General features: G+C 47.7%; 1 protein-coding gene across 1 annotated transcript; it reads left to right on the forward strand.

Annotated features, from left to right (window-relative positions):
• The first annotated feature begins 1,083 nt into the window (after positions 1–1,083).
• On the forward strand, positions 1,084–2,650 carry Gsx2 (GS homeobox 2). The gene is made up of 2 exons (XM_021163814.2): positions 1,084–1,660; positions 2,310–2,650. The coding sequence occupies exons 1-2, from the start codon at positions 1,084–1,086 to the stop codon at positions 2,648–2,650; spliced, it is 918 nt and encodes a 305-aa protein (XP_021019473.2).
• The last annotated feature ends 15,361 nt before the right edge of the window (positions 2,651–18,011 follow it).

Consider the following 18,011-nt stretch of genomic DNA (forward strand, 5'->3'; position numbering starts at 1 on the left):
CTAGCTGTAGCCCCTTCTTTTACTTTAGGACACAAAGATGCAATAAGCATCAGTATTGAGAAGGGTGGGGTGGTGTTAGCAGGAGATCACTTAGACCAAAGGCCTCCTCCAGCTTCTACCCCAGTCTCTAGCAGAGCTGGTATTTGGTCCTCTCCAAAAAGTTCCCGGTGAAGTTTAGTGGAGGTTGGGCTTGGAAACTATGTAACTGCTTGAAATAAGAAAGGGTTGACTCTTTGCAGAAGGCAGAGCTGCTGGTTAGAAAGATGCACAAGGAAGGATTAGTGGTCTGAGTGACCTCAAGAGAATACAAGGACATTTGAGAACTGATGTAGCCTGGAGTGCTTGGTTTCTAAGCTGGGTTGTTACCCGCCAGACCTTGGCCAAATCTAAAAGCTGGGGAGCAAGGGCAGTTATGAATGTGGTGAGCTTTAGACCCGGCCGACCTCCACTCCAAGGCTACATACAAGGTCCAGAGCAGAACTCCCAAGCTTTATTCCCCAGCTAAGGCTGGCTCCTAGGAGCTTAAATGCATTGGTTATCTCAATTTAAATGGCTCGGAGGTCCCCACCTGGTGCTCTCTGCAGTGTGTCACTGTGAAGCGTTGGACAGAGGCCCAAGCGAGGGAGGAAGGTAGGCAGAAGCTGGATCGCTGAGATTTTCTGCCGAAAGAGTGATGGAGGGAGAGGAGGTCGATTCCTAGCAAAATTAACAGACCCTACACTTAGCGAAGTCTCCCTCTCCCCCTAGTTCTTCCCTGCCTCCCCCCACCCCCACCCCCACCCCTCCGCTTCTGTTGTGACTCGGGCAGCCTATCCCGAGGGTGGGGAGCTGCCGAGGAGTCTGAGCTGAGCGGTACTCCGCAGCATCACGTGCCGCGGTGGGGGCTATAAAATCCTGGAGCCCGGGCTCCGGGCGGGGGACGTGAGGACCAACCCTCTCCAGGGACCCCTTTGTTCGAGTCCCAGACACCTCAGCATCCCTAAGGACTTGACCGCCCGCGTGAGCCCAGCTTTCCGGACAGAGCTCAGATCGCAGAAGGAGAAGAGGGGACGCAGCAGCCCGCAGGACAAGCCATCCATCGACATGTCGCGCTCCTTCTACGTGGACTCACTAATCATTAAGGACTCCTCGCGGCCAGCACCCTCGCTGCCGGAATCGCACCCAGGGCCGGATTTCTTCATCCCACTGGGCATGCCGTCCCCGTTGGTGATGTCAGTGTCCGGGCCTGGCTGTCCGTCCCGCAAAAGCGGCGCTTTCTGCGTGTGCCCGCTTTGCGTCACCTCGCACCTGCACTCCTCTCGCCCGCCCGCAGGAGCCGGTGGCGGAGCTACGGGGACCGCAGGGGCTGCAGTGGCGGGCGGCGGGGTGGCTGGAGGCACCGGCGCTCTACCTTTGCTCAAGAGCCAGTTCTCTCCCGCTCCTGGGGACGCGCAGTTTTGCCCACGGGTGAGCCACGCACACCATCACCACCACCCACCCCAGCATCATCATCACCATCACCAGCCCCAGCAGCCCGGCTCGGCTGCAGCGGCGGCCGCGGCGGCGGCGGCGGCAGCTGCGGCGGCGGCGGCTCTGGGACACCCGCAGCACCACGCACCTGTCTGCGCCGCCACTACCTACAATGTATCGGACCCACGGAGATTCCACTGCCTCACCATGGGTAGGGCCGGGTACCTGCGCGCCTCCGGGGAAACAAACTTTGAGCCGTCAGGGAAGGAGGTGGGAGTCCAGGGGCTGGGTGTGGAGGGATGTGGGATCTTCTGTGGAACTGTTGAGATCTTTCCCCGGAAATTCCACGGAGGTGGAAGTTAAGGAGTCAACCTCTTGGCGAGGCCTTGTGCACTTAGCTCTACAGGTGCACAAGTGTCGCGTGTTATCTGAGCTTTGGGGACCTGGATCAGGACTTCAGAGAAATAGGAGGTTAAGCTGACTGAGACTTGGGGTGGATGCGTTTGAAGCTCAGTGTGGCATCTTAGCTTCCCGGTTGGTTAAAGGCTGTCTGTGCCTTTGGCTGAGGCTGCTAGCTGGTTCGCTTTGCTGGGCCGAGACGGAAGACAGACAAGGGGGAGAAGGCAGTAGATGCAAATTCCACTGGAGTCCTTTAACTTAAAATCCAGGACATTAAAGGCCTTAATTCTCATGAACGTCTGTCTTTCTTACACTCCCAGACAGACCAGGGACAAACATGGATGTGTTGGGTTAGACTGGGTTCTGGAGCCGCGTTCTTTCCAAGGGTTGTCAAGTAGAGTGGGGTCACTTTTTTTTCTTTCTGCGATTCATCATCTCTCTGCTCTCTTTTGGGTCCACAGGAGGCTCCGATACCAGCCAAGTACCCAACGGCAAAAGGATGAGGACAGCGTTTACCAGCACGCAGCTCCTGGAGCTGGAGCGAGAATTCTCATCCAATATGTACCTGTCCCGACTCCGGAGAATCGAGATCGCGACATACCTGAACCTGTCAGAGAAGCAAGTGAAAATCTGGTTTCAGAACCGTCGCGTGAAGCACAAGAAGGAGGGGAAAGGCGCTTCGAGGAACAATCACACAAGCTGCAAGTGCGTGGGTAGCCAGGCGCACTATGCGCGCTCCGAGGACGAGGACTCCTTGTCCCCCGCCTCGGCTAACGAAGACAAGGAGATTTCCCCCTTGTAAAGGCAGAGGCTCCTTCTCCTGCTACCTGCTCCCAGTACCCCGCCCTCCTCCTCCCCCCCATCAGCACAGGGACCAAAGTTCTAGTCCATTGCCCTCATTCACCTGGAAAAGAAACTCTGAAAAGTCCGGGGAATTCAATGCTGGGCCCAACTTTGAAGCTAGCTCCTCTTTATCTGGGATTCCACTCAGTTACGGATTGTTTTTTGTTTGTTTGTTTGCTTGCTTGCTTTTTTTGTTTTTAATGTAAATATCTAGAATTTTAATCAGTCTCATATAACAGGAAAAACCAGGGTTGATTAAAGTTTAACACTGTATGGGGGGGAGGGGTTGGTTGAAGCCGCATGTCATTTGCCCCCCCTGTCTTTTCAGAACCTGATGAGAAGAGGGGTTTCTTTATTGTTTTTGTTGTTGTTTTAAAATGAAATCATTGAAGTTGCCATTAATATAGAGAGTTAAACTCCGTCGTAGGTCTTGTTTTCTGAAAATTTTCATGGGGGAGAATTTTAAATCCAGGTCTCTGGAAGTCCCTTTGTATGTGAATAGTTTTATATAAAATACATATTTATATTTATTTAAATAAATGAAACGAAATAAATATTTTTTAATTCGTGGTACTTGTCCTTATCGCCCCCACACACACACACACCATATCTAGAGACAGTCATGGAGGAGGGACTTAGGGGTTAAATACTGACTGCAACTTAATGTGGGTCACTCAGCTGATGGAACTTGGAACTAAAGGTTTTGTGGGTAACAGAAACTTCTTACCAAAAAGACCTTCAGTCCTCATTTGAGGTGACCCACCAGCTAGTGAGCCTTTCAAAAACCAGGTGACAGCCCATCTGGCAGAACTGGGAACTAACTGTAGGAGGAACACTGAAGAATACTGAGGGAACCTGATATGTAGTAGAGGGGAAATCCAACATCCACAATGTTCGCATTTTATTTGTTTGAAACAGGTTCACACTATGTAGCCCAGGGTTGCCTTCCACTCTCAGGCATTCACCTGCCTCTGCTGCACATGCCAGGCCTACAGCCAGTTTTTACTTGCACTTGATCTTAGCCCCCAAGCCCAATATTTTTTTGCCTGGTACTTTGTCCTCCTCCCTTCTGGTATCTCACCTTGCTCAGTGCTAAAATCTGAACCCTGTGAAGCAATTCACAGTCTAGGAATAGTTTTTAGGTCAGGGTGAGGAAAGTTACAAATGACTTCTATACACGATGAGAAACCCCAATGTGCTTGGCTTGGTGGCTTCTATACTTCAGAGTTAGCTGGATGTCCTCAGTGCCCAGATGACAAGAAGCTAGGAACGGAGAAGTGGCTTTTCTAAATATTTACAATTTCCTATTTCCAAAACAACCCAAAAGATATCTTAGAGTAATACTGTCCTCTGGGAGCAGACTTTGTTTATTATTTCTGCTGTTGTAAGTTGGTCTACTTAACCCCTCTGTGCCCAGGAGTTCATACCTGCTAGCCCATAGCCCTTTCTTGGCGAGGCCACCTGGGAGAGGTGCCTCAGTCTGGATCTGTGTCCGTGGGCTAGAAGGAAAGAGGAAGAGTGGTTTCTGAGTGCCAACAATGCACACTGGTGGGATTTCTGTCTATTTATATAAAGATGTCACCCAATAGGCTCAAGCCACAAATAGTGTTTAACATCCCCTCCATTCCCCTTTCCCCTAAAGGGATTTTTAGGTCTGATGTTTTAGTCCAGTCCTCCCCAGCAACGGAGAAAGGGAAGGACATGACAGCGGTGTTTATGATTGGCACATTTTCTGTGTCAGGAACTTCCCCACTTCGAGACCTATAGACAGACACACACACACACACACACACACACACACACACACAGAGAGAGAGAGAGAGAGAGAGAGAGAGAGAGAGAGAGAGAGAGAGAGAGAGAGTTCAGAACCTCAGGAACAAGATTCATTTTCAAACCCCTTTAGGGCACCAAGGCAGGCAAGAGGAAGGGCCACAGTGTCCTGGCCTAAGGGGACCTGTGAGCCACTTTGTATAGAGGGTTGTTCCTGCTTTTGTACTGTTGTTCCAAGTCAACTCATGCTCCTGCCTGGATCTCTGTGACTCTCACACCAGGGGAAGGAGGTAGGGGTTGGGAGGGGGGGTGTCCTATTGGCTGGGAGATGACCCAGCTTGCTACATTTCCTATTTCCTAAAAAATCAGTCTCTCATTTTCCTAAGAAACAGCAGCAATGGCTAGAGGCCAGTGGGAGGAAAGATGTTTGCAGGGACTAGGAATGGGCTTTTAAAGAGGGTCGCCTCAATGTCCACTCCAGCCCAAAGAAAAGCCTCTTCTGAGGCATGGGCAGACCATCGCCTTTCTGTGAACATCCTTGCCAGTCCCACTGCCCGTGCTTGAGTCTGGCTCCTGTATGGATCTCACTCCCTAGCCTTGCAAGGCCTACCGGGTTGCAGACTTTGTGGCCAGATCACTGAGTCATGTGCTTGCCACTCCCAGGGCTGTCCTGAGCCTGGCTCCCCCGCTGGTGAGAGGAGAGCGAGCTAGGGCTGTTGTCCAGACTGTGGACTGTTAAGATGCTGTCAATCTCTCTCTAGCTTCCATCTTCAAGGAAATTCCCAAGGTCATTCTTCCAGAGACAAAAAGACTCTCGGCCAAAGATACTTAAGCAGACCTCTGATTAAAAGAAAGGTTCTCTAAAATTCTCGAAGAAGTTTGCACTTTCTGTCACTTAAGCAATGGAACACCAGTTCTATCCAACTAGGATAGATTTGGTATCCTCTTCATCTGCTACCCTACCCTCACTCAGAACCCCCCCCCCCCAAAAAAAAAACACCTCACCCCAGTTAAAAATTTTTTTTCATGTTTCAAAATAACACTTCCAGAATCTAGCATCTGGCTGTCCATATTAGATTAAGAACCTTTAAGTCAACTCTCAGACACTACAAGACAAGCACAAACATAGTCTACCAATAACCATCAGATCAAGATCAAGCGTTGTAAGTCATGCCCCCTTGGTGCACTGGAGAAGGTTTAAGATATTGGGAGCCAAGTGGTCTTGAACTTACCATGTGTCCCACTTGTAACCCACCACACACTCTTTATCCAGAGCACAGCCCATCATAATCCTTAAACACACAGCCAGGAAAAGAGAGAGGAAAACTTGAAGTAGAAACCAGGAACTTTTTTTGACTAAAAAGGTGTCAGTGAGGACCATTGAAGGTGTTGTGTCTAACCTGGAGAACTCTAGCAGCTGGGAGTTTCAGGATAAAGGGAAGATGATGACCTTTCACCTTGTGCCCTGGCTCAACCGGGACAAGCAAGGAGGAGATGACCTTTCACCTTGTGCCCTGGCTCAACCGGGACAGGCAAGGAGGAATGTGACCCTTTTACTCTCCCATCCAGGGACCAACACTTGCTCTGGGCCAAGTGGCTGATAGGGATTGTATCCCCAGGCTCAATTGCAATCCCTGGCAAAAGGAAGCCAGCAGCTCATTGAAGTGTCAGAGGCCCCGGGAATGGAGACACTGGTGCCAGTAGACCTGTCTTCTCCCGGAGTTCTAATTCTGAACTGGTTTGGTTTAAATCATGCATCAAAGCCTTATTTCTTGCTGTTTCTTTTCCCAAATAGAAACAAAACTCAGTGAAGTACAGTCTTCCACTTCTGGCCTTCTCAACCTCTCCCCTCCCCCCTGCCACTCCAGGCCACTTCTATCCAATTACATCCGATTAGGATGATTTTGTCCATTTGCTTAGGTCACACTGACTGGTCAGACAATTGCCGGAAAGGTGTTAGGGCAAAGCGAAAGTGGTCAGAAGTGGCAAAGGGAGCTCTGTGTCCACATATATGCAGTTATACAGGTATCATACATGTATGCTTATGTGCCAGACACACACACACACACACACACACACACACACACACACACACGGCAGGGTGGGGAGAACTGAGTAGTCATGGTGTTGTAAATGAAAAGTCAAGACCAAGAAACAGAATCCTGGGGGTTTTTTTAGCTTTCTTTTTCTTTTCTTTTTAAAATAGAGCATCCTTAGTTCATGCTGACCACAAACTGTCATTCTGTCATTGTAGCTAAGGACAATCTCTTCCCCCATCTTTTCCCCAAGTGCTGACATCACCTGGGTTATGCAGTGCTGGGGCTAGAACCCAGAGCTTTGTTCGAACTATGACCAGCATCCTAACTAAGCTCCAAACCCAGCTCTTTAAAAACATGTTTTCATCCTTTTTTTTTTTTTTTTTGCAGGCCCTGCACCTTGAGAGATGCCCTTGAAGATGGCTGGGACTTGGGGGGAAAGTCTGAGGTGAGAGGGAGGAGAATTCTGGGACAGGAGTGCCAGCCAGCCCACCCTTAATGGGAGGGAGAGAATGACACTTGCAATTGAACCCATTTGCTAGAGGAAATTGGGTTTAAAGGAGCAATCACTTCTTTAAAAGGAGCTCCTCCCATCTTCCCCAAACAGAAGGCTGTCCCAGGGGATGAATGCGCACTGTGCATCAAAGCAATTGTTCCAATTTTCATTATTCACAGAGAATCTTTGAATGTACCTGTTAAGGTGACAGACCTTTTAAAAGGGAACATTTTTCCATGCAATTAATTGGTGCATTTACTAGGCTTCTATTAACATAATTTAATATAAATCTATTTTATAAATCTTTAGGCTCACATTACTGAAATTGAGCTCTTTTTAGAAAAAAAAAAAGTGCCCACAGATGCCTCTTTCTTAAATTAGATAGAATGAAATCCGAAAACTTGCTATTCTAAGACAGCTGCAAATAAGAAAGGCAAAGGGAATCTTTTGTATTGTCTTTGTTAATGGGGGAGGTTTGGAGAAAGCAGGCGCTCATATCACAGGAGAGATTCGAGCCCAGCCTGAGCTCTGTTTCTGAAACTTGTAGGACGAGCTGCATTTGGGCCAGGCAGAAGCGGGAGAACTTAAAGCTATGTCTTAGGAACAGAGTTGAATGAGTGCTCAGAGGAGAGAAAAACAACAGAGAAAAAAAGAAACCGCAGTGCAGCAATCCAACTTCTGAAGAAACCTGAAAGTAAGTTTTTTCTACCTAGAGGAAGGAAACCCAAAGCCGGTGAAACCTCACAGTCCCTAATGGTGCTCTATGATAGATATGTAACCCTGGCTCCTTAGAATCAGGTGCATTCTCCAAAATTGTGGGGGCCCCATCATGTCTAAAACCAGGGTTTTGTTCTTCTTTGGTCTACTGATGTCAGTAAGCCCCCTTCTCCACCATGTTTTTTTCTTGTCTCCCACCTGAGCACTGTTTTCTTGAACCCAATTGTATCTCTGTTGAGCTTTCCCAGAGCCAAACACAGAAAGGGGGCAAGGGCTCCCCTCGGAGAATCTGGACAGATCGGAAGTGTGTGCTGTGTGCTTAGCAAAGTAACTAGTTTCAGATCAATGAAGCAGTGACAATTTCAATCTGCTTGAAGGCGGAGGTTGGCACTGCCCAGGCCCAGCGTGGGGAGCTCGCCAGGCCCGGCTTTATATTGTCCTCATTTCTGAAGAGCAGACAAAGATGGATAGAGAGACATTGAAAAGGAGGGAGAGTATTTAAAACAGCTCCATAAAGCAAGCTGTCACTTTAAGACAAGAACCATGGTGCTTTGATGACTTTGTATTAGCGGCACCATTTCAAATAAGGGACTTCAGTCTATAAAGAGAGGGAGACTGAGAGGGGAAAGAGGGAGAGGAGGAAAGGAAGGAGAAAAGAGGCAGGGAAGAAGAGGGGGGAAGAGAAGAGGAGAGAGAGAGACAGATAGAAGTCAAAGAGAAAAACAGACTGACAGAGAAATGGACACACACATACAGACAGATAGGAGAGAGAGAGAGAGAGAGAGAGAGAGAGAGAGAGAGAGAGAGAGAGAGAGAGAGAGAGAGAGAGAGAGACTCTTTAACTCTTGCGCACTGTAGCGAGACTAATTCCTGGGCAGCTACTTGATTTCTGAAGTTCTGGGAGAAACAAGCCACAGCAGGTGCAGGGACAGGGGTGGGGGGAGACAGGTGGGAGTTGTCGCGATGGGAAAGAGCTCCGGGCCCAAGTGCAGCCGGCGACTCAGAGAGCAGCGGCCAGCTTGGCCTCAGTTTGCTGGGAAGAGCGCAAGAGAGCAGCACCACCCGCCCCGCACCCTTGGGGATTCTAATGGAAATTTTCGAGAGCTTGCTGGAAAAAGAATAGGAAGGAGAGGGGGGCGGGCTGCTTTAAGAGACCACCTTCACAAAGCCTAATTTGAATTATTTGGGGTCAAGCAGCAGCAAGCCACCTCCCCTCTTCCTTCCTAATTAATGACCATGATTAGTTATTAGGCGTCTTGAGGTTTCGACCAAGCTTTGAGTAGTTTATTCTGGGAGCTGGTTTTAACTTGGGAGAAGGGAGCTGGAGTTAGGTTTGTTGTTGTTTTAAGAAACGGTCTCATTCTGAGGCTCAGGGCTGACCTGAAATTATCAATTGTAGCCCACGCCAGAGTAATCCTCTGATTACAGAGTGAGTGGTCGTCATCCTGGGGGCTGGGCTACACTGGAAGGAGGGAGTTTAGACAGGGTTGTGTGTCTGTAGGTCTGCTTCTCTTCCTGTCTTCATCTCTTCCCTCCTCCTCTTCCTCCTCCTCTTCCTCCTCCTCTTCCTTCTCCTCCTCCGTCTGTATGTCTCTCTGTCTGACTGTCTCTCTGTGTCTCTGTCCCTGTCTGTGCGTCTCTGTCTCTCTGTGTTTCTGTCCCTATGTCTTTGTGTCTCTCTCCCTCCCACTTCTCTTCCCCCCTCTTCCTTTTCTCTCTTTCTCTCTCCACTATTTCTCTCTCCCCCTCCCCCGTTCCTCTCTTTTTTCTTCCCATTGAATCCACCCTGGCTTTAGCTCAAGTTTCCTAACTGGTACCCAGTTTTCCACCGCTGGCCCAAAAGCAAAGACGCAGGTGCTGCGGACCGCACTTGAGACGGAGGCCTTTGGGGAATCCCGCTAGGTCCCTGGGCGGGCGGTGGGTGGGGCAGTTTCACTGTCTGGATTCTTGGATCGCAAGTTCTGGGAGTTTCAATGTTATTTTGTTGTTGTTTTGTTTCTGCCGAGGAACTTATATATATACTTTCTATTTTATTTTATTTTGTCGTTAAGACTTAGAAACCGGGACAGGAGACCGGGTGGGCTTTGAAGGCCGGCGAAAGGGCTCCTCGGTCCGTGGCGCTGGAGGGAGAAGCGTTTAGTCACTGTTTCATTAGGCACTATTTGAACCTTGCAACATGTGGTACTTTCTGGGCAAGCTGAAAAGGGAGGATTATGTAGGAGGGACACAAGGAAATTAGCGAACGGTTAATTTAACTCGTTTTCTGCTAGACTTTTCGATACATTCCTAATTGACTGAGGGGCAGGTGAAGCTCCCGCCCCATGCAGGCTCATTCACGGTGGGAATAAATGGCTTTTTCAACTCACACTGCTCACAATATATCATCAGGGGAAAGACATGCAATGAATATGTTGATTTTTTTTATTAATGGAATTACACCCTGCCATGCAGGTGTGAGGGTAAAAAACCTATACTGAAATGAAATAAGATTAACAATGAAATTAGAATTTTATTAGCTTTCTATGTCACGTAGACCTGGATTTGAAGTGTCAAAACAAGCAACGAGAAAAGATAGTCTGTAGGCAGCCCTGCCAATCAACCAAGGGAACTGCTTGGTCTCGATAACTCTGGGTCGGTTTCCAGTTCCTTTGGCATCTCCTCTGAGCTGTAGGTAGGAGGAGGCAAGTGCTGGAGAACTCCGCCTCCAGGGAAATCCTGGGACCTGTAGGAAGGACTCTTGGGTTTGAAAGGCTGGGTCTAGAATAGGCGTAGGGGATGCTTCTAGGGCCTAGGGTGGCCCGAGGCCGCTCCGAGGTCAGCCGCGCCCTGCTGGCCTCCAGCTTCGCGTCCTTCAGATCAGCTGCTGGGGCTGGCAGTGACCCCTGGGAATTGAGAGAAAAGCCCGAAGGGGGGAATGAGGGGCGCGAGGCCCGCGGGGCGCCCCTTGGAAACGGCGGGCAGTTTTGTTATCTCGGGCCCCCGGAGCGTCAGCGCAGCTACCTGGGTCTGGCAGGCGCAGAGGTGCCCTATGCAAATGACTCACTATTAGACCAGAAAGAAACACTTCAAATGGCCCTTTGTAACCTTCTATAGAAAATCGAGGTACTCTGCATGACAAAGCACAATTAAGCTTTCTATTCAGGAGTTCTGCAGCTGGTAGCCCATTGGGAAAGTGGGAGGAAACCAGAATATATTAATAGTGTGGCAAAAGTTTTTTGTGTCTGTGTCCTTTTCGGGGTTGGGACTGGGGAGGGGCGATGGGTGGACCCCGAGGGGAAGAAGGCTCCGCCTTGGATCCTTGCCACCTGAACGACAGCGCCTCTGCCCACATGGAAAGCCCCTCTTGCCTGGAGACCAGTTTTATGAATGATGTCCACAACTCCCGGAGAGCTGAGCCGGGTCCGGGCAAATCCCAAGTCTGGGATGGGCAGGACGCCTGTCGGTGCCCAGCCTCCAAGTCTTCAGTCAGCTCCACCGGTCCCCTGCCTGAGCAGGAACCGGGCGTCTCAGGCCTGGCCAGGGCACCGGGACAGAGTTGGCTGGTGTTGCGCACCTGCTCCCACGAAGATGCTGAGGAGGGACGGTTCACATCACACGTCCCGGTTGGTTCATTTTGCCAACCTCCCTCCCCCGGAGAGAAATGTTTGCTTCTAAAATAAGTAAGATTCTTAGCCTAACTCAGCATTGGCTAAAGTAGATTGTTTACCCATCTAGACTCCCTTCCACCCCCACCCCCTTCACTTGTTGGGAGTCCTAAGACCCTACCTTGGTGGATTGCATTGATTTTACGCAGTAACTTGCAACATCTTGCAGGCTTTTGCCAGCAGCTTCCATCCCTACCGGAAGAATGAGTGGCACTCCCAGTGACCCAACAACCTGAGAGGGCGGGGCGAGGCGGGGCGGGGCGGGGAGTGCTTATTGGAAATGTTGTCTCAGTTGCTGCTTCTTTCTAGAAATTCTTTCTATCAGAGACCTTTCCCAAGACTCCAGCTTCTAACCAGATTCCCCTCTAACCTTCAGACACGCGTGGAAATTCCTCCAGCTTCTGCTAATTTGCGAACTTCTGCAAAGAGTCCCCTTTTCTTCTAAACTGACTGCACTAGGGACTGAACTCAGAGGCTCCACATGGGAAGGTAAATGCTCTGCCAGGAGGCTGCATTCCCAGGTCCCCTCCCAACTTTAAACCTTAATTAACTACTTTGAGACAAAGCTTCTAAACCTATGTAGCCAAAAATGACCTTGAACTGTGTGGTCACTGTGATGGCCATGGATGTGGTCAGGCGTTGTGGTCAGCCGTAGCCTCCAGTTCATGGCCTCAACCATCCATTATACCCTGTTGGAGACCAAACCCTGGTCCTTGTGCATGGTAGGGAAGCACTCCACTAGCTGAGCGACATCTACAACTCATTTTACTTTAAAAATGTATTGTCCTTGTTTTTTTTTTTTTTTTTTTTTTTTTTTTTTTTTTTGAGACAATGTTTCTCTGTGTAGCCCTGGCTGTCCTGGAACTTACTCTGTAGACCAGGCTGTCCTCGGAAGCAAAGATCCACCTGCTCTGCCTAGCAAGTCCTGGAATTAAAAGTGCAGGCCACCACCACCTGGCACATTTAAAATTAATTAGTTAAGGGGGGCAGATATGTGTGTGCCATGACACACGTGTAGAGGAGAGAGTCTGTTCTCTATTATGTTAGTCCTGGGGGATCCAACTCAGGTCACCAGTCTTTATCCTCTGAGGCATCTCAGCAGCCTCTCATTTTACTTTAAATTTTAAGACAGCTCTCACTAAGTTATCTAAACTGACCTTGGACTGCCTCCAGAGCTAGCTCAAAGACCTCCTGTTGTTCACTGTGATTGATGTCAGTCTTAGTGGTCACTCTGGTGATTTATTGTAGTGTCCACTGTGATGGTCAACTGCAGTTGCCACTGTGTGGTCACTGGTGGCCATGGATGTGGTCAGGCATTGTGGTCAGCTGTAGTTCACTGACACCTTGAATGTGTTATCCTCCTGTCTCAGGCTCCAAAGTAGCTGGGATTACAGTCTAGCCCTGGCAAACAATCATTTAAAAATATAAAAGGTTTTCAAGACTCATGACTTCTCAATGTGGAGCATCTATCTATATCTATATCTATATCTATATCTATATCTATATCTATATCTATATCTATATCTATATCTATATCTATATCTATATCTATATCTATCTAATCTATATCTATATATCTATATATATCTATATCTATCTATCTACCTATCTATATCACCCTGAAAGAAGGGACAAAGGCAATGTGAGACTGGTCACCCCAATGACATGACAGGGCGATTGCATCCCAGAACTCACAGCAGTCATGGTTACCTGCACAACATCTGCACAAGGCTGAATCAGGAGGCACCATGTCATGGAACGGGGAGGAACTCACCAGGCCCTTCCCTTCGCTAGTGATTTATTCTCAGTTGAAGCTTGTTGGGAAAGGGGAGTGACATTTTCCTCATTGGTGCAGCCACTGCCACAGTGCCCATCATCCTTCAAGCAACTGATGAAGCCCATTGAATCATCATTATTTAAAAAAACAAGAAAGAAAAAAGAAAAGAGGGACTTGAAAATGGGAGGGGAGCTAATTGGAAAGAGAAGGGGGATCAGCAGCAGTGGAGGGCAGGTGGGGTTAATAGGATTGACTATTACCTAAATAGAGTATACATACAGGTATGAAAGTTTTATAATGACAATATCATTATCATCTATATACACTACAAGAAAGCAAAAGACAAAAAACAGCTTCTTCAGTAATCCCAGCTCAAAGGCTGGGGACATGTATAACTCAGCAACAGACCTGTAAGTTCTGAGTTCAATTTCCAGCACTTAGATAGATAGATAGATAGACAGACAGACAATAGATGGGTGGGTTATAGATAGATAGATGGATAGGTAGGTGGACCAATGACCAATAGATGGGCTATAGGTAGGTATATAAAATAGGGAGGTATGTAGATGGATAGATGATTGATAAATGGAAGGATGTATTGATGGATATCTGGGCCAACAAAGATATAGACAAACAGACAGATGATAGTAAGATGGATGATAAATGGATAATCAGACGTAATGGTTGCCTGGCTAACTCCATCAGGCCTGCCATGGCTAACTCCATTCCTTCTATAAAAGCCATGTCAATTGGCATCCTTTTTTTTTTTTTTCCTTGAGACAAGGTCTCACTATGTTGCCCTAGAAGAACTAGAACTCATGTCAACCAGGCTGGCCTCCAACTATCTAGAATTGAAGGCATGTGCTACCATACTCTGACTGTTCACTGTTGTATATCCATTGGTTCTACCTAGTGTTTTCTCCCCACTGAGAGGCTGCTGTCTGATTCTCCCAGGTATTCAACCCTGACACCTATTATGACACAAGGCTGGAAAGATTTTCTTCCCACTGACCAGAATGAAAGATTTCCTATAGCCCTTTTCTTCCACTCAGGTGGAGGACTCATGGGGCATCCCCTCTGTATGGAGACAAAATTAGCTGCTTGCCTATCAAAGTTTAAGCAGAGCCTCAAAAGTATGCATACACTAAGCTGGACCTGGTGCATGCCTTTAATCCCAGCACTCAGGAGACAGAGGCAGGAGGATCTCTGAATTCCAGGCCAGCTTGGTTTATGCAGGGAATTCTTGGCCAGTTAGGGTTATACTGTAAGACTCTGTATCAGAAAAGAGAGAAAGAGAGAGAGAGAGAGAGAGAGAGAGAGAGAGAGAGAGGGAAGGGAAGGGAAGGGAAGGGAAGGGAAGGGAAGGGAAGGGAAGGGAAGGGAAGGGAAGGGAAGGGAAGGGAAGGGAAGGGAAGGGAAGGGAAGGGAAGGGAAGGGAAGGGAAGGGAAGGGAAGGGAAGGGAAGGGAAGGGAAGGGAAGGGAAGGGAAGGGAAGGGAAGGGAAGGGAAGGGAAGGGAAGGGAAGGGAAGGGAAGGGAAGGGAAGGGAAGGGAAGGGAAGGAAAGGAAAGGAAAGGAAAGGAAAGGAAAGGAAAGGAAAGGAAAGGAAAGGGAGAATATGGAGCTGGAGAGATGGCTCAATGGTTAGGAGCATTAGCTGCTGTTGTAAAACACCTGGATTAGATTCACAGCACCCACAGGGGAACTCACAACCACTTGCAACTCTAGTTTCAGAGGATCGATCACCTTCTTCTGTCTTCAGAGGATGCTGCATGCAGGTGGTACACAGACATACATGCAGGCAAAACATTAATTAATTAATTAATTAATTAATTAATAATTATAGAAACAGATTCAGTGAGGATGAATGCTATTTGTGTCCTTATAAAAGAAGAGGCCTGGGTGGCAGTGGGGAGATGGTTTAATGGGTACAGGTCCTCGCTGACAAGCCTGAGAGCCCAACTTTATCCCCTGGTGGATCGCATGGTGGAGGGAGAGCTGAGTTCTGAAGGTTGTCCTCAGACCTTCTCATGCTGGCTGGTAAATAAATTCAAATAATCAGTAACATCATCACAATAAATAACGCATGCAATTTAAAGAAATTAAAAGCGTCCTGGGAAAGTCCGAGTCCCACCTACTCAAGGACACACAGAAAGGACTGCCTCTCTGTGGAATGGGAGCTTCAAGCAGACTGAATCTGCCCAGAACTGTGAGAACAGCTACTCCGTTCATGGTATTTTGTCATAACAGGCTGGTGGGATGGAGACAGGACAGTCTGGGAAGATTGATGCCTGTGCCCACTGACATAAACTGCAGCACAGCTAAGTTTCACTGAATTTGCTTGGTTGTCCAGACTACTGGACTGTATAGTAAAAGCATGGAGAGACAGAGACAGAGACAGAGATGCAGAGAGAGACAGAGAGACACACACAGAGACAGAGAGTAGAGAGATGAACAGAGATACAGAAAGACAGAAAGAGAAACACACACACACACACACACACACACACACACACACACAGAGAGAGAGAGAGAGAGAGAGAGAGAGAGAGAGAGAGAGAGAGAGAGAGAGAGAGAGAGAAGCTGGAGAACTGTCTTACCAGTTAGGCATACATGTTGCAGAAGTGGAGTTTCACAACATAGCTTCGGCAGGCCTGAATCTCTCTCCTCTTGTAGATAGGCTGGCCTCAAACTCCAGAGGTCTTCCTGCCTCTGCTCCTGAGTGCTGGAATTAAAGGCATATCTCACTATACAGGGCTATTCTCTCCCCACCCCCCACACCGTCCCCCGCAATTGGTTTGGTTTGGTTTGGCTTTTCAAGACAGGGTTTCTCTGTGTAGCCTTGGCTATCCTGGAACTCTGTAGACCAGCCTGGCCTCAAACTTAAAGAGATCCACCTGCCTCTGCCTTTGCCTCTCAACTGCTGAGATTCAAGACATGCAGCATCACCACCTGGACTGGTTTATCATTATCATTATTATCACTAATATTATTATGATTATTATTATCAATATTTAGTATTGTTGTTATTATTTTTTTATTTAGGGTTTTAGAGCCAGGGTTTCTCTGTGTAGCCCTGGCTGTCCTGGAACTCACTCTGTAGACCAGGCTGGCTTCAAACTCATAGATCTTCTGCCTCTGCTGGGATTAAAGGTGCGTGCCACCACCACCACATGGCTATTTTGATTATTTTTAATTTTCTGTGTGCACTTATGTCTGTATGGTATGTGTGTGTGAATGTGGGCACCCTCAGGGCCTGAGTTGTCAGATCCCTTGGATCTGGAGTTACAGTTGGTTGTGAGCCTCTTAACATGAGTGACAGGGATTGAACTCAGGTTTTCTAGAAGAGCAAGAAGCTCTTAACCACTGAGCCTTCTTGTTGGACACAACTTTGGAGATTTGATCAATCTTTTTGTTGTTTTTGTTGTTGTTGTTTTGTTTTGTTTTTGGTTTTTTGAGACAGGGTTTCTCTGTATAGCCCTGGCTGTCCTGGAACTCACTCTGTAGACCAGGCTGGCCTCGAACTCAGAAATTTGCCTGCCTCTGCCTCCTGAGTGCTGGGATTAAAGGCGTGCGCCACTACGCCCAGCTGGAGATTTGATCAATCTTGATTCTAAAATGTTCAGAAAATAAATTGAATGCTTACCGAACATATACAGACTTTTTTTTCTCTTTTCATTATTCCTTGAACTAAGTCTAATAACTCTTTGCTTAGTAGTCACTCGGTACTAGGTACTAGGTACTAGGTATTTCAAGTAATCTGGAAATGATAATGTATACAAGAGATACATAGGTTACAGGTAAATGATGTACCATTTTATGGAAAATACTTCAATATTTACCTCTTTTCTTGGGTATGTACGTGAATTGCAAATTAAAACTAGACTTGTCGAGCATGCTAGACAAGTGCTTTACCACTGAGCTGTATCTAGCTTTTGTATCTGCCAGTAAGGGAGAAACAGCAGCTTGAAGCCAATCTCCTGCAGATACAGAGGGGGGACTATTATGAGAGAGAGAGAGAGAGAGAGAGAGAGAGAGAGAGAGAGAGAGAGAGAGAGAGAGAGAGAGAAAACACACACTTTGTGAAGAGCTACATTGTTTCTCTAGCACCTGGGTAAAGCATCTAAACTTTTGAATTCCAAAAGCTCATCAGACCAGCAGCAAAGGGAAGAGAGGTATTGTTCCCTCTTTCTCTCCACTTCCTCTATTGGGAATTTTCCAAACCTATAAGACACTGTGCAGAAGAAATTTATACCACACGGAGAACACCAGTGTAAAACGTGTACCTCGAAAGAGCACACAGTATATTTTAACTGTATTCTGGGTGATAGTTTACTCTCAGTAACACATGAGTACTTGTTTTAATCTGTCAAATTCTGAGGGCAGGAGAGAAGACCACATGGTTTTGGAGTTATATTTCATAAATCTGAGAACTCTTTAGTCAGAATTACCCAGACTTGCATTTATAGATTCTCGTGCGCTATTATCTCCCCAGCAAGAACACACATGCGAACAACCGGATCCTTCTGCAGCAATTCTTTATTACGCTAGCTTCAGCATGAAGAGGAAGACCCCAAGCCCCAAAAAGGCACTGCTTATATATATACCTCAGTGTGGCGTGTCCACACCTGATTGGCTGCTCTCTTAGCACACCCCGTGATAGGCAGTGACTTGGCGCGAACATACTCTTGCACATGCGCATACTGCTTGTCTACCAATTAGGCCACGCAGGCACAGCAGAAACCGCTTCCCACAATAGATGTGAAGTAAGATGGATGTGGTGGCACATGACTAACATTTGGCAATTGGGAGGCTGAGACAAGAGGCTCTTTGTGAATTTGAAGCCAGCTTGTACTATATAGTGAGGCAGTGTCTCAAAAC

This window comes from Mus caroli, unplaced genomic scaffold (genome assembly GCF_978045245.1).
Source record: "Mus caroli unplaced genomic scaffold, Mus_caroli_1 scaffold_4, whole genome shotgun sequence".
NCBI lineage: Eukaryota > Metazoa > Chordata > Mammalia > Rodentia > Muridae > Mus > Mus caroli.